General features: G+C 42.6%; 1 protein-coding gene across 1 annotated transcript in view; it reads left to right on the top strand.

The window, feature by feature from the left end:
- LOC126195084 (protein borderless) overlaps window positions 1–25,841 on the top strand; it is a 444,253-nt gene that overhangs the window by 333,630 nt on the left and 84,782 nt on the right. Inside the window, exon 5 of the mRNA XM_049933546.1 lies at window positions 19,082–19,363. Within this exon, the coding sequence (XP_049789503.1) occupies window positions 19,082–19,363 (282 nt within the window). The remainder of the gene's footprint in view (window positions 1–19,081; window positions 19,364–25,841) is intronic.

The following is a 25,841-nucleotide window of genomic DNA, read 5'->3' as shown; positions in this document are numbered from 1 at the left end:
ATATCAGAGCAAGGACGCCGCACGAAAACTCAGAATTCCTCGCCAGTTAACCGTTTATTTGGCGCTGCTTTAATGTTTCTGGAAAAAATAATTCATTGCACTGTTCATCGAGTAAACGCGGTTTCCTGAATGTAATTAAATGCCTTAATCATTAATTTCTTCTAGGAAAATGCATCTGTTCATTAGTGATTACGCCATTGTAGTACTTAAAATATTGCTCTATTTTATGTGATTCATTGTAAACATTCATTTATATCTATACGTACTTTTAAATTAAAGCACCTGCCACGGTTTCTGTCTGTATGTTTGGGCTAGTATCAGGAACTCTGGTAGGTATTTTGATGGAGTTTTCACGAACAGATTGATTGATGTACGGGGAAAGTGTGTGTATACTTTATAAATACTTCATTCAAACTGAATGCAATGTCAAAACTGTGTAGACGGTTTTGCTGTTCAAGCAGCAAAGTAACTGATGATGGCAGGAGTAGATCGGGTATAAAATGTAAACTGACAATCGCAGGAAAAGAGTTTCTGAACAACAGAAATTTGTTAACAGAGAATATACACTGACGGAAAAAACACGCAACACAAAAAAAGCGTAGAGTAATAAAATTTCGGGAATACACTTGTCTAGGTGGCATATTTCAGTGATTAACATTATAATGTAAGTGCGAGATAAACCACTGCAAATGTGAAATGCTGGTACTATAATAACTGGTGTAACAGCAAGAATATTGAATGAAAAAGTGAAACCGTACACGTATTATGTTGTTGTGGTAACGAATGTCAATTTCTACGATAGAGTCCCACGCCTGTTGCACTTGGTCAGTCAGTAGAGGGACGGTTAATGCTGTTTGTAGATGACGCTGGAGTTGTCGACCGATGATCTCACATATATGTTCGATTGGAGACAGATCTGGTGGTCGAGGCCAAGGTAACATGAGGACTCTGTAGAGCATGTTGGGTTACAACGGCAGTATGTGGGCGAACGTTATGTTGTTGGACAACACTCCCTGAAATGCTGCTCGTAAATTTCAACACACAGGTCGAATCACGAGGGTGCGTGAAATAATACTGTCATACGAAATCGCACCCCAGACTGTAACTCCAGGTGTAGGTCCAGTGTGTCCAGGACGCAGAAAGTTTGATTGCTGGACCTCAACTGGCCTTCTCCTAACTAACACACGGCCGTCACTGGCACCGAGGCAGAACCAGCTTTCACGAGAAAAGACAAAAGATCTCCATCCTGCCCTCCCATGAGCTCTCCCTTGACAACACAAAAATCGCAATTGGCGGTGGTTTGGGGTCAGTGCCAAGCACGCAACAGGGCGTCTGGCTCGAAGCTGCCCTTGAAGTAACATATTTACTAACAGTTTGTTGAGTCACAGTTGCGCCAGCTGCTGCTCAGATTGCTGCTGCAGATGCAGACGTGCCAGAGCCATAAGCCAAACACGATAGTCTTTCCTCCTGGTAGTGCCACGTGGCCGACCGGAGCTCGGTCCTCCTGCGACCGTACATTCTCGTGATCACCGCTGCCAGTAGTTGTCTACAGTGGCTACAGTTCTGCCAAGTCTTTCTGCAATATCGCAGAAGGAACATCCAGCTTCTCGTAGCCGTATTACACGACGTCGTTCAAACTCAGTGAGGTATTGATAATAGCGTCTTTGTCACCTTAAAAGCAATTTTAGCTAACTTCAGTTCACCACGTGCAATCTCAAGGGCAACTAACACGACCGCTACAGCGTGTATTTAACGCAAACCTGATCTGAATTCTGAAAGTGGCACTACTGTCCCCACTCTCATGCCACTGGCACGAAATTTGAATAAATATCAACTTTCAGATGTCAAACGCGCTTATTAACTTCTGTTTATGTTGCACAACCACTTCTTGGTGTTGCAATTTTTTTTCATACGTAGATTTGAGTCTTACGTAGTCTTTTCTGGCGGTATTTAATTAGAGTCAGTCCTATATGGAAGTGAAACACGGACGATTAATAGTTTAGACAAGAAAAGAAGAGAAGCTTTTGAAATGTGATGCCAGAGAAGGATACTGAAGATAAGATAGGTAGAAATTTGCTACACAGTTTGACTAAAAGGAGGCATCGGCTGATATTACACATTCTGAGACCTCAAGGGACCACCAGTTTCGTATTATAAGGAAATGTGTGTGTGTGTGTGTGTGTGTGTCTGTCTGTGTGTGTGTGGAGGGGGCATGGGAAGCGGGGGTCAGGAAGCAAAAATCGCATATGAATACAACAAGCGCCGGCCGGTGAGGCCGACGCGGTTCTAGGCGCTTCAGTCTGGAACAGCGCGACCGCTAAGGTCGCAGGTTCGAATCCTGCTTCGGGCATGGGTGTGTGTGATGTCCTTAGGTTAGTTAGGTTTAAGTAGTTCTAGGGGACTGATGACCTCAGATGTTAAGTCCCATAGTGCTCAGAGCCATTTGAACCAATACAATAAGCAGATTCAAAAGGATGTACGTCGCAGCAGTTATTCAAAGATGAAGAGGTTTGCACAGGATATAAGCATGAATATCTGCAAGAAATCTGTCTTCAGACTGAGGACCACGACAACAACATTTTTGCCGCCTTGCGTGCGCTGCTTCAGTCGTTTAAATCATATACGAGGGTTGACTTAAAAGTAATGCCTCCACATCGTAACTCCTCAACAGTTGGCAGCATTGGTATGCGGCAGGTACTGGCTTGTTCCACAGCCTCTTCTCTACAGCTCCAGTTGGCGGGAAACCTTAGCATTGAACGGTTGTGTTCTTACAGAGTAAAGAATGGAACCTTGCGCAGACGGTCGGTCAGTGCGATTTAAGCAACGTGCAGTAATTGAATTCTTGACAGCAGAAGGAGTCACCCCAAACGAGATGCATCAGAGAATGAAAACAGTTTATGGTGATTGTGTTGGTGTGAGTACTATGCGTCGTTGGGCGAGTAAGTTTAAAGATGTTGAGGCGGGATCGTCTGACCTGCGTGACAAACAAAGAGTTGGACATCCTGTGACAGCAACCAAAGACGTTTCAAAAGCAAAATGTTGACAGATAGATTCACGATGATCGTCGTATCACTCAGAGAGAAACTGTAAGCGCAATCGACATTTCACAAAAAGAGGGGGCGGGGGTCACATTATTGCTTTGCATGGCTATCGGAAGATCTGTGCTCGATGGGTACCCCGGATGCTGATTCCTGAAATGAAAGCGCACAGACTAGAAATTTGCCAGGAACTTCTCTCGCGTTACCAGACCGAGCGAGGTGGCGCAGTGGTTAGCACACTGGACTCGCATTCGGGAGGACGACGGTTCAATCCCGTCTCCAGCCATCCTGATTTAGGTTTTCCGTGATTTCCCTAAATCGTTTCAGGCAAATGCCGGGATGGTTCCTTTGAAAAGGGCACGGCCGATTTCCTTCCCAATCCTTCCCTAACCCGAGCTTGCGCTCCGTCTCTAATGACCTCGTTGTCGACGGGACGTTAAACACTAATAACCACCACCACCACCGCGTTACCAGAATGAAGACGCATAGTACTCACATCAACACAATTTCCATAAACTACTTTCATTCTCTGATTAATCTCCTTTGGGGTGACACCTTCTCCTGTCAAAAATTCAATGGCTGCACGTTGCTTAAATCGCATTGACCGACCGTCTGCGCAGGGTTCCATACTTTACACTGTAACAACACAACTGTTCAATGCTAAGGCTCCCCGACAACTGGAGCTGTAGAGAAGAGGCTACGGAACAAGCCAGTACCTGCTACATACCAATGCTGCCAACTGTTGAAGAGTTACGATGTGCAGGCATTACTTTTCAGTCAACTCTCGTAGAAGTGGTAGTATTGACTCACCTATTTCTTTTTTTTTTTTTTTTTTTTTAATTTCATTCATAACTGCACCTGTAAACTAAGTTACTTACTGCGCTAGACAAGAAGTCCAGCTGTAGATACTTAGTGCTACCCATGCGGTGGCGGGGTGCCACGTTAGTGTTCTACAAATGTGATCTGACAAAGCTTGCGTGAAGTCTTTCCTCACTCATGAAAGGAAAGGACAACAACGAAGAAAGAAGGTAAGGAACTGTCTGGCTGTTCTCATTTATGATGCAACACGCTTTATCTGTACAATTGGTCGACGAAGTATCACATCAAAAAGTTAGGTGCGGCCAATGCCAGTTTCAATGCATTAAGGTTCTTAGTGCCTATCCCATAGCTACTAGAAATCAGTGTTACTTGAGAGGAACATTGTGCACTAAAGTGTTAACCTATCCTCTGACAACCGTGTGAGGTGGCGCAGTGGTTAGCACACTGGACTCGCATTCGGGAGGACGACGGTTCAATCCCGCGTCCGGCCATCCTGATTTAGGTTTTCCGTGATTTCCCTAAATCGCTCCAGGCAAATGCCGGGGTGGTTTCTTTGAAAGGGCACGGCCGACTTCCTTCCCCGTCCTTCCCTAATCCGAGGAGACCGATGACCTCGCAGTTTGGCCTCTTCCCCCAAGCAACCCCAACCCTACCCTCTGACAGCCTTAAACACAAGCGCAATGAGAGTGATACAGAATACTAGAACATCGGTTCACATGACGTTCAAGGCAGCAGAGCGGGCCGCTTAACTTACAGGCAGCTACATATTCCTTTCCTTCCAAGAAAAGTTATCTTAGAGTATGCTAATATGCACAATTAGCGTGTATTACGAATGCAATTTTTTTGGTAGTACGTGCTTTGTAACACTTCGTGTAAGCTTGGCTTAGTCCAGAGTTTAAAAAACCACTATAATTTCTTGATGCTGTGTAAAGCCTAGTTGGTGGGGACGTGCCTTATTACATTTCTCATATTCCTATTTTCGTTGTTATCGCAACCGCTTATCAGTTTATTAGTTTCTGATCGCCGAGCCCCCTGAAAAATCACTTTAGATTCTAAATTGCCTGATGTCTCTCTATTTGTCCCCACGGAATCAGCCCACAGGAAATTAGCACACTCTAATGAAGTTTCCAAACGCTGAGTATAAAAGCTACCATTTAAATACCTTGAATGAAATTTTAAAGTGGAGAAGACTACGAAGATCACTCATTTCTTCCTTGTGAACTGTCAAAACCTACTGTAGACACCACAAGAGTAGCATGATAACTGCTAATTTTGTCGTGTGCTGTTTGCTGTGTTCTATTACTTTTGTGAAGAAACGAGGATTAACGCCGTCTGATAAGACTAACTGTATTGCTACATTCCATCCAAGACTACCTTTTTTCGACATTTGGCTTTATTTAAGCAGAAACAAAAGCTAGATCTCAGATATGCTCCGCTTCGAAAGTTGTTAAGCGGGAGCCACGACTAAATGAGTATTAAATATTTTCAAGCTGCAGGCTACCACCTACACAGAATCAGTACGTAAACATTTATATCTCACGGGACACTAAAACGTGTCTGGCAAATCTTGATTTGTGCAACTATGGAACGGCCGTCACTGCACAATATGTAACTGCGTGAACCATCAGCGTACAACTTCCCCCTCGCCATATAGGACACCAGAGAAAACATGGCATACTCAACACATGCAGCTAGTATACTTCGGGTTAATCGCGTTATATTAATAAGAGCAAGAACACATCTGCTGTTGGATAATACTCGCACTGCAGTTATTAAGTCAAGAGCATTACGCTGTGCGAAGCGCACACCTGCCCATAGCTGCAACGAAATCGTATCTCTTTAAGTGTGTCGGTATTATCCATCTGCGTGTTGAACACGACGTTCATATTGTAAATAAGGGGTTACGAAGCTCATTACTGAAGTTGACTTGGCACAAGTCGGTTATACAGCGACGTGGAGCTGAACCACGGTGTAACTAGACATTTTATTGCATTAACGAACATTACCTGAGCTGAAAGAGGCAATAAGTGAAATAAAAATCGTAGAACTGACAGGCTACAGAATGTCACACCTCTCGATCCTCATCTGACAGTTAGCTGTTACCACATGCACGAAGACTTCATCTTTCCTCTATGCTCTCAAAAAGTTTCGGAACATATTTCTACAGGATACGGAACGTACTACTGAATTTCCATTATTATGGTGTAATCCAGCACGGCACGAGGAACGAGAATCAGACAGTCAGCATTACCAATGGACGCTTATACGCCTTACATAGGCAACAACCGCCTGTTTTTCACTGTGTCAGTGCTTAATACGCCCAGTTTGACGGATTGTAGTCAGACAAGTTACTGAGTACCATACATTATGCTTGCTCCTTAGCGCTCATGCTTTCCACTACCTCTCATCAACGAATAATTACCTCTCATCATCATCGAAACAAAAGGCCTCACTTGTCTAGTATCCCAGGTGTCCCCACCCATAAAATACAGACATTTACAAATTTCTTTCCTGTAGATGCTCTCCGCCTCTGGAACAAGCTACTTTGTATTTTGTGCACAACTCAATGTCCTGTTGCTTTTAAGGAGAAGTGGGGGCACTTCTTTTTGTCACGCTCATAATGTTTCCGAAAAATTAACGTACACAAGACCTGACCCAAAGTTTCAGGAAAATTTTTTGAAAGACATTTATTGCTTCTTAATGTACAAAAGCATAATAACTTTAAGAGTATATTCCTTCCTCACCTGTACATCGCTGTGGACACATCGCCCAGTCGGTAGAGTGTTATTGAAAGGCATCACCAGAAAGACTGCACACCTAAACCTGTTTTACCCCTCCCCCCCTCCTGCCCGACCCCAATGAGCTATGATTCAGGACCATACTCGAAAATCCGTGTCTGGTTGCCTGTCACTACTCTGTCCAAAAGATTAAGATCGCTTCCGCGGTGACACTTGAGCGCACGGATTTCCTTCCGTTCGTCAGTTACCAGCACACGGACTTCCTCTGTTCGTAAGTCACCACTATCGTGATCACCACTGCGCAAACCTCCTTATCCCTAATTCGTCTCTCAATCTACGATATACATTTTGCATAATTTCGTCCTTTTTGTCAAGTGGATAAACTGCCCTACCTCTTCCGGTTACTGTATGACCAGATTCTTCAACGAAGATACTAAGCCAATCTGAGGTAATCTAATACTATAGGTAAGTGTTACAATTACTGGAGGCGACAGATATAACGAAATATTTACTTTCGAGAAAACCATAAGCTTTCCGCACACCAAACAGTTGTAATTTTCCTAGGACCTGACAAAGACGTTGGCTGGCAACAGCCACGCTGCCGGTTCGGAAATAGTTGGTCTCAGTGGCCCCTGGCGCTTCCTAACAGAGGGAGGAAGCCAGGATCCCTCTAGGCGGTCTCACCAGCGTAGAAGCTCTGTTAGTGCTAGTCCAGATGGGTAGCAGTTTCCGCTTTGCTTACACGTTTGACAGCCAGAGACACGAGTAAAAAAATTTGACTGGGTCGTAGTGCAGCTACGAGGACTACGTTATGACATAACATAGTTCACATAATCAAGTTAATGCCCACAAATAAATATTCTTACAGAATTTGTCTCGTTCTTCTCTCAAGTTGTGATTATCGGCTCCATAGCAACCCCAGTATGTCCATATCCTCGATCCGGTGTGATCAAAGTGACAGAAACTTGAAGCACTTGCTACTATAAAGTATTTTCTGTGCCATATGATTCACAGTATTCTTTGGCATTTAAGCACCGATTCATTCTAATAATGTCTCACTAATATGTCCGACGTGCAGCATCTCAGTTTCATTTCTGACTCCACTAACTGAAACTATGAAGACAGGGATGTAAAAAAAGCAGATGACAGTCGTGAAGAGCTTAAAACGTTTTGGAGAAAAATAAAATTGCAAATCAGTTACTAAAAACATTTAAGAGCCCAAGACGTAATATAAAAAAACGCGGCCGGCCGCGGTGGTCTCGCGGTTCTAGGCGCCCAGTCCGGAACCGCGGGTTCGAATCCTGCCTCGGGCATGGATGTGTGTGATGTCCTTAGGTTTAAGTAGTTCTAAGTTCTAGGGGACTGATGACCTAAGATGTTAAGTCCCATAGTGCTCAGAGCCATTTAAAAAAACGCGTATCATGAAGAGTGTAGCTATTATCATCTGTGAAACTCATATACGACTATTTTGGTTCTTCGTTTAATGTTAGAAGAAAATGGATCATTTTATTACACCGTTTTTGGTTAAAATTCGTCTCTTTCTATCTTCAGTACAGTTGGTATTGTATTATTTACACAGTGTGAGGTACCCGTGAGTTCACAGTATGTTGGCGCCACTGTGTCTTCTCGTCTCATATACTGTATAGAGCAGTTGAGTTTAGCAGTCCATCATAACGAAAAGTCGATGTCTGTCCGCTATTGTACGTACTATATATTACCCATATTTCCTTATACATTACTCCTATTTTCTGATAATTTCGAATGTCTTCGCGATTTTACGTTCTTACTAGTCAAAGGCGTTCGGTCTATATCAAGCAAAACTCGTACTATTAACATGAGTAGACACTCAGGTTGGAAGCAGAATCGATAAGCGGAGGGAACACCATTCGCCCAGTAACCTCCCACTGAAGTAACATGTCAGTACTTATACACCGTCCTTCACCTTCAGTTACCTGACAGTGAGAAGCCAATTAGTAATTTGGAAGCTGATCATCTGGAATCAGTACTAAGCAGTACATTACCCAAATACGAGGCGGTATGCGTATCTCCTACAGTCTTATTTGCGCCACTTACAGAGTTCAGGCACATAAGTTTGTTAAGACCGCTTTTAGTATCTTTTTTTCATTTGGAAAGTTCTTTTGTTTAGTGGGCTTTACATTGTGGACGCTTTATTTTCCTTTTACTTCTCTTTACTAATATGTTTTTCTACATAATTATGTCTATGCGCACAGATGTTCCAACGAGAAGTAAGGTTATCATCATGAATATCTGGAATACATGATGAGGCCAAAATACTTTCTGGCTCTACATGAAGGATACCAATTCAGCTGACAAACATTCAGAGTTTTGTTTTGATGACTGATGAGTTATTATATGTAAGCAACTCATGTTTCCCAGCCGTTCGTTAGGAAGCAATTTGATTTTTAGAGAATGTTCATTTAGCGTTTACGGCCGGGTGTAAAGAGAACTTAAAAACCTTTTGAAAGGGATGGAGAGTGTAGTTATAGATGTCTTAATGATAAACAAAGCGGAGACGAAGTTTCTGAAATATAGTAGCAAGGAGAGTAACAACTTTCTTTGTAGCAAAATTAGGAACACTGTAGAAGTGGAAGAAGGGGAAAGGGGGATTTAGCAGGATGACCGAAGCAGAAGCAGGGAAGATAACTAAGTAGACTAACACATGTATCCTTCCGAAATTTCGGGAACCATAGTAGCAAGGAAAATGGAATGTTCAATAAATAGGTTCTCTAATAAGTAATTTAATCTGAGTACTGTAAGTACCTCAAAGTCACGTTGCTTAGATGACTGTCAAACCAAGAGCTTTAAAAGTCTAATTTATATTTATTTGTTATCATGCGATAGTTTTATTCATTTATCCTGGCAAGGATAAGACTATAATAGGAACAGTTATTAGCTGCTAATAGAATATTTAACTGTTACCTCCAAATCTTAACAAATGGAACGCTAAGCAACGATATCCAGTCCTTTTATATCAGTCTAATATAACGCTGCTATTATTATACAGACGTGCAGATACAATATTAAGAAAGAAAGATGAGAAAATATTATTAACTCTCTAAAGATACATACAAAGAAAATTTTTAATGATATAATCAGTGAAAACACCAGGGCAAGCATGGTTAAAAAATATGAAAAACTACATTACTTGGACAGACATCTTAACTTCTTCACAATACCGAAGAAGAGAAGATTGAGCTTGGCTGACTATCTGATATAGCATACTCTAGGAAAGTAGATGGAACGTGAGGAAGAGGGCCAGCCAGAAGGAAGTGACTAGGCAACGGCACGAATTGCAAAGCAACGTTGGGCATCAACAGCAAACGGACAGGCAGAAACATTAAGAAATTGTGGAGGCGTGTGGCGCAGGCTTGTGATCGAGAACGGTTCTGTCATATAAAAGGGAACGAGAGAATTATGTCACAGTTGATGGTATCAAATTCTTTGCTCAGATCTCTAGAGTGGTTTAATAATTGACTCAGTTCCTTCCTTGCCTTTTTCCTCTAGCTATATATATGATGTACGATGGGGAGTAACGTTCCTGCTTTTGGGTAGAATATAACGATTATCCTTTTATTAGTCCTTCGTCACGTAGTTTATACATTTTTCCGAGCGATTTAATGTACAGCCCATAACGGAGTGTAATTTAGAAGGTTTCAGCTTGGCTCTAGAGAAAGTTTTCTCTTTCTGTAATCACCTCGTCACCACTAATTAAATTTCATCCATGTAGTAACTCCTTCAGTTTTCAAAAGAAGGTTCGGATAAAACTGCGAATGTTATGAGATTTAGTAGTCTTGGCATGAACAAAGAACTACAGTGCATTCAACAATGTAAGTATGCATATTGTCATAGATAAGTCACAAATATGAGGGCTATTTTTCTCAGCCTCTGATCGGTCGCGAAATTAAAAATACAGTGAAAATCTGATAAGACTTGGGGCAGAAGTGTTCCTTAGTGTCTATAGTAAAGCTGTTGATCCAATCATGCCACACTTTTCAGTCCTGATCGCACAGTGATCACATACATATGCTTACAATAATAGGGTTTCCTGACAAGTGACAAGAGCTTGCTGAAGGGTGCCGCCTCATTTCTTGCAGCCCACGTAATACAGCTGTCATGCATTTCTTTCGTCAGGACAATGCTGGACGGCACACTGCATGTACAACAATGACACTCCTGAAGCCCGGACTTGGCCCCTATGATTTTCATCTCTTCGCACACATGAGCTACTGGCTATGAGGAAAGCGTTTTGGTACAAACAGCGAGCTGCACACTAACGTAGGGAATTGGCAGAAGGTACCTTTTATGATGAAGGTATTGGAATGTTGGTACCGGTACTGCACTGCTACAAGTGTCTGAAATGGATTGACGACTATATAGATAAGTAGCTGGAAGGCGTAGATAAATTATGCAAATAAAACAACTTTGTTTTTAACTATTGCTTCCGTTCCGTGATCTACCGAAGGTTGACTTAAAAAGAATAGCGCTCGTATGTCGTAGTCATTCCAGTTATCTTCTGTTGATCTCAGGTTGGCAATTGCTTACGTGATTTTTGTTATACTGCACCATAATCGTCTTCTCACTTTCTTGCACATTCTGTCAATATGACTCCTTAAAGCAAGTAGGAGAAGTAAATGAGACTTATCAGTGGTTTTGTAGGATATGTAGTAGAGATAGGAAGATACTAAAACAGGAGGGGAAAATTGCCGCTCTTCAGGCTGAGTTAGATAAGGCCAGGGGAGATATTGACAGGTTAAGGAGGGAGAAGGGTAAAGAGAGGTGGGAAGTGGCAACAGGAGGAACAGGCCTAGAACTTTGTGTGACAGCTTCGTGGTGAATGTGGAAAATTGATTTGACCTGTTGCTTCAGTTAGAGACTGATGAGCATCAAGCAGTTGCAGGTGTAGACAGGGCACAACAAACTTTTAGCAGCAAATTGAAAAGTAAGTTTTGTGACGGTTCCCAAAAGGTCCGTGGATATGAATGTAGGGAAATCAGTAAAGAGAAAGAAAGTGTTGTTGTTATGTAGTTCCCATGGAATAGGTGTTGGCCAACTTTTGCAGGATGAACTAAGATCAAAATACCATTGCTGGTCTGGAGCAGTGACAGAGGATTTAGGATCACTTTGCAAAGATTTCACTAAGGAAGACACTGTGGTTATAGTGAGTGGGCCAGGTATTAATATTCACAGAGATCCTGGGTACAGTATAGACTTATAGAGTGTCACCTGGCAGTATACCAGTGTTTGTATTTGTTCTTGGGCGCGATGACTGACCTCATTTGATTTCTTGTGTCAGAAGAGTTAATTTGGAGTTGGAACGGCTGCTTATTTCGGGGGCAGGGTTACACATTGGTGTGGTTCCTGTTGATTCCCTCAATAGGTGGGATTATACTAGGCATGGTCTTCACCTCAGCAGGAAAGGGAAGGGTAAACTTGCTGGGAAAACAGCAGGAACGTTTAAGAGGAGGCACTGCCAGGAGTGATACAACACCAGTGGCTCTAGGGTTCATAAAAGACCTCTTTTTAGGATAGGGAGGACAGAAAGAAACCATGATTTAGGAGAGGTTAGGATTGAGAAGAACATTCATTTTGGGAAAGAAACCAAAAACCTAATTCTAGCTTATTACATCAGCATAAACAGCTGTTGGTTAAGAATTTTCAACAATCCGCAGGAATTTCAACTCTACCCAGTTTTAACTCAGTCAGTGTGAAAGGTCAGCTGTCTTTATTGCAGCAAAACATTCGAGGACTGAGAAATAAAATTAATGAATTAATTACCTGCATAGATGAATTCGGGTCCTCAAACCCAACTGACATAATCTGCCTCTCTGAACATCATGTGACCACTGGTATAGAACATTTAAGTGTTACAGTATTTAGGTTAGCATCTCACTTTTGTAGAGCAGAAATGGAGAAAGTAGGAGTTGTCCTCTGCATCAGGAACTGTCATACATTTTAGAACATAGACATTCACAAATTTTGCCTAGCACAGCATATCGAAACATGTGCAACAGAAGTAGAATTTCATAAAAAACCCTCATAATATTAAGTGTATGTCGAGCACCTGCAGTTAACTCTAATCTGTTCATAAACCACCTTGAAGCTGTATTGGCCCATTTAACAACGAGAAACAAAGAAATAGTGGTTGCTGGTGATTTCAATGTAGATTTCCTTAAAGACTCTCCCAATAAGAACTTATCTGAGTTAGTAACATTATCATTCAACTAAATTCCCACTGTAAAGTTTCCAACTAGGGTAGCTAATTGCTCGCAACCAGCCAGTGATAATATCTTTATAGAAAAGTCCAATGAACACAATTATATTAAAAAACCAATAGTCAATGGCCCCTCAGATGACATGCAGTTCCTTCTGTTAAATGTTAATACTGAACAGGATATAAAATCTGTTAAATCTGAACTCAAGAGGGTAATCAATAAGCCAAAAACTGATTATTTTAGGACACTCCTCAGAGACATTCACTGGAGCGATGTTTGCAGTGCACATGGCATGAATGAAAAATATAACACTTTTGCTTATAAAGTGCTTACCTTATTTGAACAGTTTTCCCCCAAAACTAACCAAGATTAGAGCAAAGTCTACAAAGAAGCCGTGGAGTACTCAAGGAATAGAGGTATCTTGTAAAACAAAAAGAAAACTGTATCTGTCAATCCGAAACAGTTCTGATGTTGATGCTATAGCACATTACGAGAAATACGGCAAAATATTAAAGACTGTAATACAGACATCAGAGCAAATATATTATAAGGAAAAGATAGTCATATCAGACAATAAAATAAAGACAATATAGTGAAGTATTGAGACCAGTAGAAACAGACATGAAGAGGGACAAATAGCATTAAGAGTAAATGATACATTGACGACAGATGTGTGTAGTGGAGCAGAACTTTTTAAGAAACATTTTATAACTGTTACTGAAAAGATGGGGTTGTCAGGTTCTGTAGATGCTGCCATGGGATACCTCAGACCAGGCATTTCAAGTAACTTCCATAATATAAATTTGACTTTTACTATCCCAGCAGAAGTAATGTCCATCATAAAATCTTTAAAATCAAAAACATCTAGTGGTTATGATGAAATATCAACAAAATTAAAGAATGTGATTCTGAGTTAAGTAACATACTAAGCTATCTGTGTAACCAGTAGCTTATCAGTAGAATATTTCCTGAATGGTTGAAATATGCTGAAGTTAACACACTGTTTAAGAAGGGAGACAAAGAAATAGCGTCAAATCTCTGACCAATCTCACTTTCGCCAGCATTCTCAAAAATTTTTAAAAAGGCAATGTACAATCAGCTTGATTATCTTATCACAAATAACATACTGTCAAATTCGCAGTTCGGATTTCTAAAGAGTTATGATATTGAGAAGGCTATATACAATTACAGTGAAAATGTAATTAATTCATTAGACAAAAAATTGCACGCAACTAGTATATTTTGTGATCTGTCAAAGGCACTTGACTGTGTAAACACAATATCCTTTTAAGTAAATTAGAATATTATGGTGTAACGGTTCAATTCTTAAATCTGTGACAGGAAACAAAGGATGTTATTAGAAAAGAGCTATCAGGCATTATCCAACTGGGAACTAATTACATGTGAGGTCCCACAAGGTTCCATGTTAGAGCCCTTACGTTCTCTTGTGTATATCAATGGGCTTTCATCAATAACATTACCAGAGGCCAAATTTAATTTGTTTGCTGATGATACAAACATTGCAATAAATAGCAAAGCGAGTATAGTCTCAGAAAGATCGGCTAATAAAATATTTGTGGACATTAATCACTGGTTTCTAGCCAATTCTTTGTCACTAAACTTTGAAAAAACACACTACATGCAATTCAGAAGTTGTAAGGGGTGTCCAACGAGTATATGCCTCACATATGACGACAAGCAGATAGAAGAAGTGGACAGTGTTAAATTCTTGGGATTAAAACTTGACAATAAATTCAACAGGGAGGAGCACACCACAGAAATGCTACAGGGTCCAAACAAATCTCTGTTTGCAATGCGAATTCTGTCAGACATAGGGGATACAAAAACGAAACAGCTGGCATACTATGCTTACATTCACTCCACAGTATAGTATAGGATTATTTTTTGGGGTAATTCATCACGCCCAGCTAAAGTTTTTCGGGCACAAAAACGTGCAGTAAGAGTTATATGTGGTGTAAACTCAAGAACATCCTACAGAGGCCCTATTAGAGAACCAGAGATACTATTCAGGAACAAACATTTTCAGTTACTTCCCAGCAGGCGTAAAAAGCTTAACAACCAATGAAATTCAGTTTAAGAGAATCCTAAAGGATTTATTGGTGGCCAACTCCTTCTACTCCATTGATGAATTTCTCAGTAGAACCAACTGATTTTGTGTGTGGGGGGGGGAGGGGGTGTATAAAGTACAATCTAACTTTTGCACAATTTCAGTGCAGTAATGTGTTCATTGTAAATTGTAGTAGTTCTGTTATATGTTTGTTACCTTATAAATAAATAAAACATTTTTTAACTTTAAATTCAGTGCTTTAATGCGATCTTAGTAAATAAGTGTTGTAAAATGATCCTTTCATATAGTTCTCATTACAAAAATGACGATCATTCCACTTGGGTCCTGTGGAAGGTACATAGCTTATTTGTTTTAGTTGTAAATATTTATCATGTATTATTGTTTTTCCGCACATGTTCTAGATCGCGGAGGACCTCCTCAGTACATATCAATTGGAATGAAAGTAAATCTAACGTAATCTAACCCAAAACGAGTACTTCTCTTATTTATTGCCACTGTTGTCGTACTGTCATCATTAGATCAAAACTTGTAACTTGTAAAACAAAGCTAGGTTTAGTAAGACTTATTAAGGCGCAAGTGGGGAGTCAATAACCCGCTTGAGAATAGATTCTGTTGTAACTGACATTGAATATTGTTTTACAAGTTACAAGTTCTGAATCGTTGATGGCAGTAGCCCAAACGTCGTTATAGATCTATCCTAATAATAAAATGTAAAATCTCGCATCTGTCTGTCTGAACATGCTAATCTCCAAAAGTAGTAGATGAGGTTTCATTGATTCTACATAGGTACGTTGAAGCAACTTGAAGCAATGTATAAGCTTTATTTCATCAGAATCTGAAATTTTCTCTAAAATCATCTGTTCGGCATTGTAGTTCCGATGTTTGGTCATCAAGGCGTAGGACACAAAGAACCAATAGATGGCGCTGTTAGTTTCGTAGTAAACCAAAGAACCAATGGGTCGTATTATTCGTAGTTTTCTTTTTTCCTTTTTACTTTTATTTTTAGCTCAGTGACAGAGTTAGTTTTGGAGGTCTGCATCAGTGATAGAATTAAGCACCACAATCTTATCTTAACGATTAGAAACTAACATTGAATTTACTTGACTAGGATATATGAATTTATAGATTTCACTTTGTGTATTAAAAATTTAACGAGATTGCTTTCCTTGTTTCGATAGGTTTTATTTGTATTCTTTGCTAGGAAAAACGAATTTATCAAAGATGCTTTATGATTTGGGAGCCTACTAATTACATTTTATTTTTATTTTATTTACGAATAAAAATGTCTAAAATTGCTCGAGAACAGAACAGCTAAAAAACTGAGTATTATACGGTTTTAAGAATACAATGAATGTCGTGAGGCGAGACTCTCTGCATCTCGACAACATCAGGCTTTAACTCGCTCGTTGGAAACATCTAGCTCAAGTGCAGCGCGATGTTCTGATCGAGAACGTCGTACTTTATCTCGCTCCTCAGAATCCTTCGCCTACATATACTTAAGTTACTTTTCTCCAACGCAACATCATAGAAGCGGGCATTCTGACGCGAAGTGGCGCAGACGAGCGAGTTTTTACACACTAAAGCGTGCTTATTCCTAACAATTTATCATTTCGCTGTATATGTGTACAATTCCCCGTGACCTTATATGATGCCATGACCATTAAACAAAGCACAAGATGTGTTGCGGTCATAGACCACATGCACGTATGTCAGAAGGAACATTGCATCGCCCTTCTTGACAACACAGGCACTGTAATTTCTTATTTATCGGTCGATACCAGGCCTGCGATGTACAAACAAAATATCTCTCCCATACGGGAACAATATTAATGGGATGTACGAATACAGGTATGACACATGGATTACAACGTATGGAAGGTTATGTCGGGCCGTGAGTCTTGTTCGGATAGATGTATAACGGAGTCCAGGTCTGGTACATATTTTCATAGATGTATAACGGAGTCCAGGTCTGGTACATATTTTCATTGTCGTTATTCCATTATACAGCTGAAGGCTGTCCATATTCGCAACTGTGAATACATTTCATGTCTTAGTGTCCTAGCTTTTCAGCATGTTTTGCGTGGCTCTTTCCCGTGTTAGTGAAGCAAACTTGCTGTTCGATCCTGTCCCCATCGTACGAGGTGCTACCAAAAATATCTGAGAATTTCATTGTACGACAGTGCACCGCTACAACTCTCAAAGTACACGTCTCAGCTGATGCGGCACAAAACTGCTTCATCTGTGGAGTATGCAGTTGTTAATTGTAGTGATGTGTGCCAGGACGTGATTAGTGGTTCTACGACCTGTGAAATGGATAACTTGAAGGAGCAATGGATTTGTATCCTGTTTCAAGTTGAATGCTGACAGACAGATTTGGTGAGAGTGGACTGTGTCAGCCAAGAACGTTTGAGTGGTTTAGGAGCGTCAAGGAAGGCCGAGGATCTGTTGAAGATGACAAACATTCTGGTCGACCATCAACAAGGTCAACACCGCAAATGGCCATGAAAGCGCGAAACGTGATTCACGAAGATCGAAGGGAGGTACTTCAAGTTTGTGTCAGATCTGGGCTGTCTTACGGTACATGTCAACGAATTTCAGCAGATAATCTGAACATAAGAAAAATTGCAGAGAAGTATGTCTCTCGCGTTCTCAGCATCGACCAACGAAACATCAATATTGAGACGTGCACTGAGCTGCAACAAAAAGTTCGAGGGTACCCGGAGTCATAACAGGTAATGAATGTTAGGCTTTCGGCTAAGATACTGAAATGCAGCTATCTACTTCAAGGCCGAAAAAAGCTCAACAAGGTCGCAGCAGTATGAAGTCAGCGCTGATCATTTTTTTCAACATTCGGAGAATACCACGTAAGCAGTTTGTTCCACCTGGTCAGACTGTCAACAGACAGTTTTACTGCGACATTTAGAGGCGACTGAGGAAAAATGTTCGGCGCAAACAGCCAGAGTTGTGAAAAAAGAGAACTGGTTGGTGCACCATGACAACGCACACGCACATACCTCATTCGTGGTGAAAGAATTCCTGGCCAAAAGCGAGATGGCAACTTTCTCCCATCCTCCCAGATCACCAGATCTAGCGCTATACAACTTCTTCCTCGTCCAGGAGATGAAAATCACTTAGAAAGGGCGTCTTTTTGACTTGACTGAAGACATCCATGTAGATTCGCTACAGTGCTGAATTTTATTCATCCTGCAGACTTGCAGAAGTGCTCCCAAAAATGGAAACAAATGTGGGATCGTTGAATACATGCCTGACGTGACTACTCTGAAGGTGACGGAGGACATTAGGATCTAAGTATAGTTCTCTGATTTTTACAATGAAATTCTCGTACGTTTTGTAATCTTTGTAAGTCAGAAATAAATTCCATGCATATGAAGTCTCTGGCGCAGCAACAAATAAACTAATGGGCAATGCCGGATTTTTCAGTTAGTTAAGAAATATATGAAGCAATCTAGATGGCTTTATTAGCAAATGTCGACAACTGCTCATTCAGGAAATTTATTTTCTTTATTAATAATCCCAAAAGAGAGACAGCATATTCTTACCAGACATACATTATGTCGTCGTTTCCTTTGATTGAGGGGAATCTGCGTGTCTCCATTGTTGCGTCCGTCATTTCATTTGTCCATTATGGTGAGATGGCTGGGCCGCAGGGAATAGCAGCTCGATTAGACGCGCCCCTCCCGCCGGAGCTTCAAGTCCTTCCATGGGCACGGATGTGTGTGTTGTTCTTAGCATGAGTTAGATTAAGTAGTGGCCGGCCGATGTGGCCGAGCGGTTCTAAGCGCTTCAGTCTGGAACCGAGCGACCGCTACGGTCGCAGGTTCGAATCCTGCCTCGGGCATGGATGTGTGTGATGTCCTTAGGTTAGTTAGGTTTAAGTAGTTCTAAGTTCTAGGGGACTAATGACCTCAGATGTTGTCCCATAGTGCTCAGAGCCGTCTGAACCGTTTAAGTAGTGTGTAAGTCTAGGGACCGATGACTTCAGTAGTTGGGTCCTTCAGGAATTCACACACATTTGAACATTTGAGATGGCTGGAAAACTCGTCTTCCTATTCGAACATCTCGTTTACTAGTTTCCCAGTGGAGCACGCTAGGGACTGGGACGGTGGACGTTCTGATAGCAGCAGAACCGATGTTTTCCGGCAGGAGGGACGCTGCTGACGATCCCGCCCATCAACCAGACGGTGATGGAGGGCGAGCCGGCGCACTTCCCGTGCGTCACCAAGGAGAGCAACGCGACGGTGACGTGGCTGCGCGACGGCGTGCCGCTGACCGACCTGCGCGGGCTGGCCGGCCGCGTGCGCGTCTCGGAGGACGGCTCGCTCACCATCACGCGCACCGACATGGCCGACCCGGGAGAGTACGTCTGCGTCGTGACCAACGCGCACGGCCACCGCCACACCGCCGGCGCCTTCCTCGACGTGCACTGTGAGTCGCTGCCCTGCCGGCGTCCCCTCTGTCCCGTCCTCTGCCTACACCGCACAGCACCAGTCATCTTACCTCACCAGCTGAAAAGGATGAACACTCTTCTCTTGAAAAGACACAAAACTGGGGAACCAACTCCTCAATCCACACAAAATATTTTGGCATGCGAACAGCTCTTTTCACACAGAACGTTCCAAACGTTCTTGCTCAGCAACTTCCTTCCACTGCTTCTGTCGCCACGCGGGATAGCCGAGCGGTCTCAGGCGTCTTGTCACGGTCTGCGCGGCTTCTCGGGCATGGGTGTGTGTGTCGTCCTTAGCGTTAGTTAGTTTAAGTTAGATTAAGTAGTGTCTAAGCTTAGGGACCGATGACCTCAGCAGTTTGGTCCCATAAGACCTTACCACAAATTCAAATTCACTGCCTCTGTCAACATACCTCTCACCACCTTTTCCTCCCTTTGATTTACAACATATCCCACTGCCAATGTCTCTTCTCTCACTTCCAGTGTCTCCTTTTTCCTTTCTTTCCCACTGCTACTGCTGCCACCACCACACCTCGGCAGCTCAAAACTTTTGGGGAATCCACCTTACTTTTTCTCCTATACCAGGTCTGGCCAAACAACGCTCTGCGACCTCGAGCGCTCCGACCGCACTCCTGCCTAGCGATCTGCGTGAAGCAGCGAGTGGGGTGAGGGGCGAAGCGGAACAGGAAAAGCAAGGTTGCAGATGGACCTGAATAGAGCGAGGCACTCTGCCTGTCACAGTTCGCCAATGATACCAATTGTACACATATGTGTATCTTTTGGACGTGTCCAAATGAACAGACACCACATATATGTATAAATAAAGAGAGAGAGCCAGTGATCTCTTCAGTATAGATGCACACCAAACTCTTACGGGAATCGGCGAAATGCCCAAAGTAATGAGGATAATGGGCAAGGGGCACTACATTAGTAGTGTGTGGATAAGGTGAGAATTTGTGTCTGTCAGGAGGCTAAGGTAGTCAGTGCAGTTGGAATGACCACTGTCTAGATGGCTTAGTGGTCACATTCTGCATTAGGCAGAGGCGTGCCTCAGTGTTTAATCCACTCATATTTGTGGGTGTTGTCTGAATAGATCGTAATGGCACATAATTTCAGAAAGACTACGATTAAATTTACGTTTTATAACCAATATGCCACAAGCAAGGCTTTCGAAAAAGAGTGTTTTTTCAGGGAGGAAGTTCGTTTACCTGTTACAGACATAGCTGGGATGCACCTATCCGTTATAAGCACCACAATGTACGTCAAGATGATCGATGAAGCAGATCTTGCACGCTCTATGAAGCAGATCTCTGAACTGCCGTTTGAGGTACCACAATCGATGGTTATTGGATCACTGCGACCATATGGGACACTACTCAATTATATTACTGAATGCTGCGAGGAGTGCATACAAAGCAACATCATGCAACTGCCACGTGGATAAGCGCCACAGCGAGAAGTTGCCAAGTAACTGCCGTTCTCATACCTGTCGGTGGGCCGCCGGTATGTGTTGCCGAGGGCGGAGCGTGATACAGACATATTGAACCAAGAGCGGAATGAGGTAGAGGAATAGCAAGGTGACAGGGAGGGAGGAGCCCCTCAGCCTCAAACGTAGCATGTAGCGTGGAAGTGGAAGTCGAGTATGTAGTTCCAGTAACGGACCAACGAGCGCCTGATGAACAACGTGAGGCATCCCCGACAGCAGTAGAGGGCAGCGCCGAAGCGTCTCAAAATGCGCCTCCATAGTGTGGGTCACATGTCCTCTCCTACCCTAGGGGACACGGAAAATTTTCCAGCCAAAGAGACATATGTCATGGAACATGTCCTTTAGAGGAAAACGAAAGGACTCCTCAGATGGTGACCGGATGTCCTGCCTTTCAGACGGTCTATCATCATTGAGACTGATTGACACGTAATACTGATGGAGGAATCAGTGAATGCATCCTGGCAATTACATCGAAATGCGTCAGAGGGCGTTTCTGGGACAAATGACCAACGTGACTCGGCAGAGCAAGTCGAAGAGGTACCAGAATTGTCACCCACATTTGATGATGGCTCACTTATAGGACACACACCACAGGAAGAAAACAACAGAGGGAAGCCTGTTGGCGGCCGACCCACTGAGCATGAATAGTGGACTCTAGCCTTTGGAGTTTACCGTTATATGACTCGAGCATGACGTTGACAATGAACTAAGCATATAAGGTGGGAACAGTGTACATTAATACTGTATGATCGATTGCAACTTTTCCATGACATGATCTGTGCCATGGTCGTAGATATCCTACTGGTGCATGAAACCTGCAGTGCTACACTTCCAGACGCACGTGGTTATAACAGTCACTCAGTGCTGACTCCAGACGTAGGACCTGACACGGCGATCTTGGCCCAAGATGGGATTCTGCTGTTTGATCTCGATTATCTCCATTTGGTCTGGGGTTTGGCGATGACCGTGAATGGCGTTCATATTTTCCACATCTATTCACACTCCGGATCTGACAATCGACGGGTGAGTGCGAAACTCTGCTCAGAGGAGATTCTGCCCCTGTTTCGTGGCAGATATGATCACATCTCGATAGGAGGAGATTGTAATTGTGTTCTCACGTCGAAGGATCAGGCGCCGAATTTTAACTCCTGTTATGCACTGCGCCCAATCTGCCGACACATGACGCTAATGGACCATGGGAAAAAAGCCACAGGCAGAGTGAGGGCAACATATTTTTTACTAGCCACTCGGAGAGGAGACTGGGCCGGATTTATGTTTCTACGGATTACGAGATAATGTGTTGGCTGCTAAACTTTGGTTCACAGCTTTTACGGATCACCTTGCATATTTATGCACGTTCATCGTCCCATAACAGCACGTACGGAGCCCTAATTCATGGAAACTTAGTGCATCCTTATTGGCGGACCCCAAATGTCGCCTGCAGATCAAAAACGAAGGGCTCCAATAACTTATGGTAAGAAAAAAACGCGAGATGGCTCCGAGATACACTTGAATGCCTGGGAGTCAAGTGTAAGTCCATCGCATTCAGCCGTGCATTTTATCGATCATGACATGTCTATTGGAGAGACTTTCGACCCGTGATCGGAGCTTGGATAACGTTGATGGAGAACGTATTTCCATACATCACGCGTCCAGAGGTCATGCACGCAATCCCTAATCGTTGATTACAGTATTCCATGATGGGGATGATCGGCCCTCTACGTCAAGTAAGACATTGCTGATGGGTTCCTGGAGCATTACCGCCTACTTTTTGCCGGGACACCGACGGACGATAGGTTGGGAGAAGACATACTGCGACAGATACATAGTGTAACATGGCAAAGTGATGCATGGTGATACTCCAGGATTTCATTATCGTCTTCATGCTCCTCCTTCGCGGAGCTTCTTCGATGGTTAGAGTCATTGACAGCCAGTTAAGCACGATCCCTGTCTACAGCTCATTAGAAAATGATGTCCTTTGTCGACGGTGCAGTTTGCAATAGCGCTGATACAGACTCTTCGAAGACATCTTGCAGGCATCTGGCTCCGTGTGAGTTCCTTCAGGTGTCGCGCATTTGCCTACGACTTGGAAATACTCGTCCGATTGGAAAACGAAATACATAAGGTGGTTGCCCTAGTTAGTGCATACGGCGTGGCTGCGGGTACAGGGTCAACATGGATAAAACCAATATTATGCACGTCGGACGGGGTGGACGCTCTGCACTGTCCATTTACCACAAGGTATATTACGCGATGCGTTGGAGTTTTGTTCATCCGATCATTACGGCAATCAGCAGCGGCAAGCTACACTGCACATACGCAACAATAAGCTCCGCACCCACATTTTATTCCAAATGGTGGAATGTATAAATGTTCATCTTGCCTCAAGACTGCCACACCTGGCACAGGTACTGCCGATTCCACGTAATATTGCTGACAGGTTAATGATGGCCTTTGGATGCTTTGTCAGCCAAGAGATTCAATTTAAGGTCAAATACGAAACTCTTCCAAACCATTCGGGAGGACTTAAACTCGCAGGCCGGTTTGGCCGAGCGGTTCTAGGTGCTTCATTCTGGAACCACGCGACCACTACGGCCGCAGGTTCGTATCCTGCCTCGGGAATGGATGTGTGTGATGTCCTTAGATTAGTTAGGTTTAAGTAGTTCTAAGTTCTAGGCGACTGATGACCTCCGATGTTAAGTCCCATAGTGCTCAGAGCCATTTGAATTAATCTCACGAATGTGAGGAGCAAGGCTCACGCTCTATACTTGCGAGCGACGGTACAAACCTGGTATCAGCGGCAACAGGCCATCACGTCGGCAATCCTGGCCGTTCTTCTTCCCTGGCCCTTTGAACCGCCGGTGGTGTTAGCCACAACATCGCCCTCTTTTTCCCGAGGCGTGCGATTCTTTGTTGGTTTTACTTGTGGTAAGTTCCAAATACCTTCCTCGGGGATCCCCATCACCTGTGGGATATGTAGATACTTGAGGCTTCACCATGGCAGCAATATTATCGAACTTAAATACCCAACGAGGGATTGGTGACTGGTCTGGTGAGCTGTCCATACGCTTCTCCATCCCAGGACAGCGAAATAGTCTTGATACATATTTATCAACCGCAAGACAGTCACACTAATTATCACTGTCTAATATACTTACTGAGGTAATTATTTCCGCTTCAACTGAAAAATAAAATGTTGAAACTCCTCCTTATGAAAGTATGCTGCAATTTTCGCCTTACCCAAGCAGTTGTACTGTGTTGAAAACACGTCTTCCTAAGTTCCCAGCACGTGCAACCTTCGGCATACAAGCGACTCACTTACACACCTTCTCGGAATAGCATAGTAGTGGAGGAAGCTGGAGTGATAAGTAGACTCGACTGCATTCGCGCTCACGGAGCTCAAATCTTGGTCACGCTTGTCCTGTACCCACGTGTTCATAATTTCGATCGAAAATTCGCCCTTCCCTATACATAAGTGTTAAAGTTCAGCGGTCTGGAAGGGTCAGGACTCCCCCTCCTCCCCCAAGCCTATGTATGGTCTCTGCTCATCTCTTTTTCATGTCCATTGTCTCCCTCCTCTTTTGATCCAACTGCATCTATCTCCAACCATCACTCTTTGTCTTTCATTGTCACTTCTCTCACTGACCATCAATATCTCCTCTCTGATTATCTCCCAGTGCTATTGTTTTCATCCGTATCTGTTTCTATTTTACTGACACTTTTTCTCTCCAATCACCACGGTCTCTTCTCTCTTTCTCTCCCCTCGGTCATTATATTCTCCCTCTTCCATCATCACTGTCTCTCTGCTCCTTTCTTTAAGCAGAAGAAAGCGCGTATATTTTCGCACCCCAAAACTTTGCTGACGAAGGCGAAATGAGAATTGAGGCAGGTGGTTCCCCACTTTACTATTTTTTAAAGAGGACAGGAGCATTTTACCCAGCTTCTCTTCTTTTCCCTGATACAGCAGGATGTGCTGCTTATATAAAACGAGTTCTATTGGTTTCTAAGGCGTTCACAGTTTATTTGTACAATTTGACACACTTATACACTTTGACACATGTAAGTAACACGTAAGTACGGGTAACATAAGGCTAAAACAAAATCGTTTGCTTTACATTTTTCTGGATATTTTACTTTCCGAGCGCAGTTCACCAAAAACGACCGGCTTATGATTTATTTCTTAAAAGAAGAAAAGTATTATTAGAATTCTTTTACTGAATTTGCAGTCTTTCCAGTTTTACATACCTTTTGGCACTCATTTTAAGTTATTTTCAGATATGTTAAAATCCTTTCCAGCCCATTTTTTGTGACTGCACTACAATTTGGATATGTTTGTGTACGCGCGAAGTGTCTATTATACAGAGATAGCAAGCCAAAAAGTTTTAATCGTGAAAAAATGCTGACTAAAAAGATAACATAATTTTCTAACCTCAGAACTCTTGCGATGAATCTAGGATATGTGTCATGTGGTCACTAAGTCAGTCGAACCCACATTTATGCCTCAAACCGGATATTACGTGCATATTTCACTTGCACAAGGATAGTAAGTTGGAACCACTGCACCTCGGAATCGGATAATGATATCTAAAAAAAAAAAAAATCAAGTCTTCCCGAGGACATCAACTTAAGAATATATGGCAAAAATTTCGACGACCTACCATGAATGGAACTTACAAAATTGGCCATTGCCAAAACTGTTACTTTTCTTACCCAAAAATTATACTTTTTTCGAGGTATTATCAGGAACCATCCATGATCAAATGGTGCTTTTATAAGCCGCCTAATGTCCACTATAGAGCATCCCTAATAGAAAACAACCAAGCGATTTGCTACATTTGACTTGACTGTAGGAAGTGTATATTGTTTATAACCTGAACCTCTACTGTAAGATAGCTACTATATCCGTTCTTCTGATAGGCATCCAAATGGTTGCTAGGCAAAGGTCCCTCCAAAGCACTCAAGTCTCTGTGATC

Source organism: Schistocerca nitens, chromosome 7, assembly GCF_023898315.1.
Source record: "Schistocerca nitens isolate TAMUIC-IGC-003100 chromosome 7, iqSchNite1.1, whole genome shotgun sequence".
Lineage (NCBI taxonomy): Eukaryota > Metazoa > Arthropoda > Insecta > Orthoptera > Acrididae > Schistocerca > Schistocerca nitens.
Note: the sequence above shows the minus strand (reverse complement) of the source record. Positions and strands in the feature narration are given on the sequence as shown.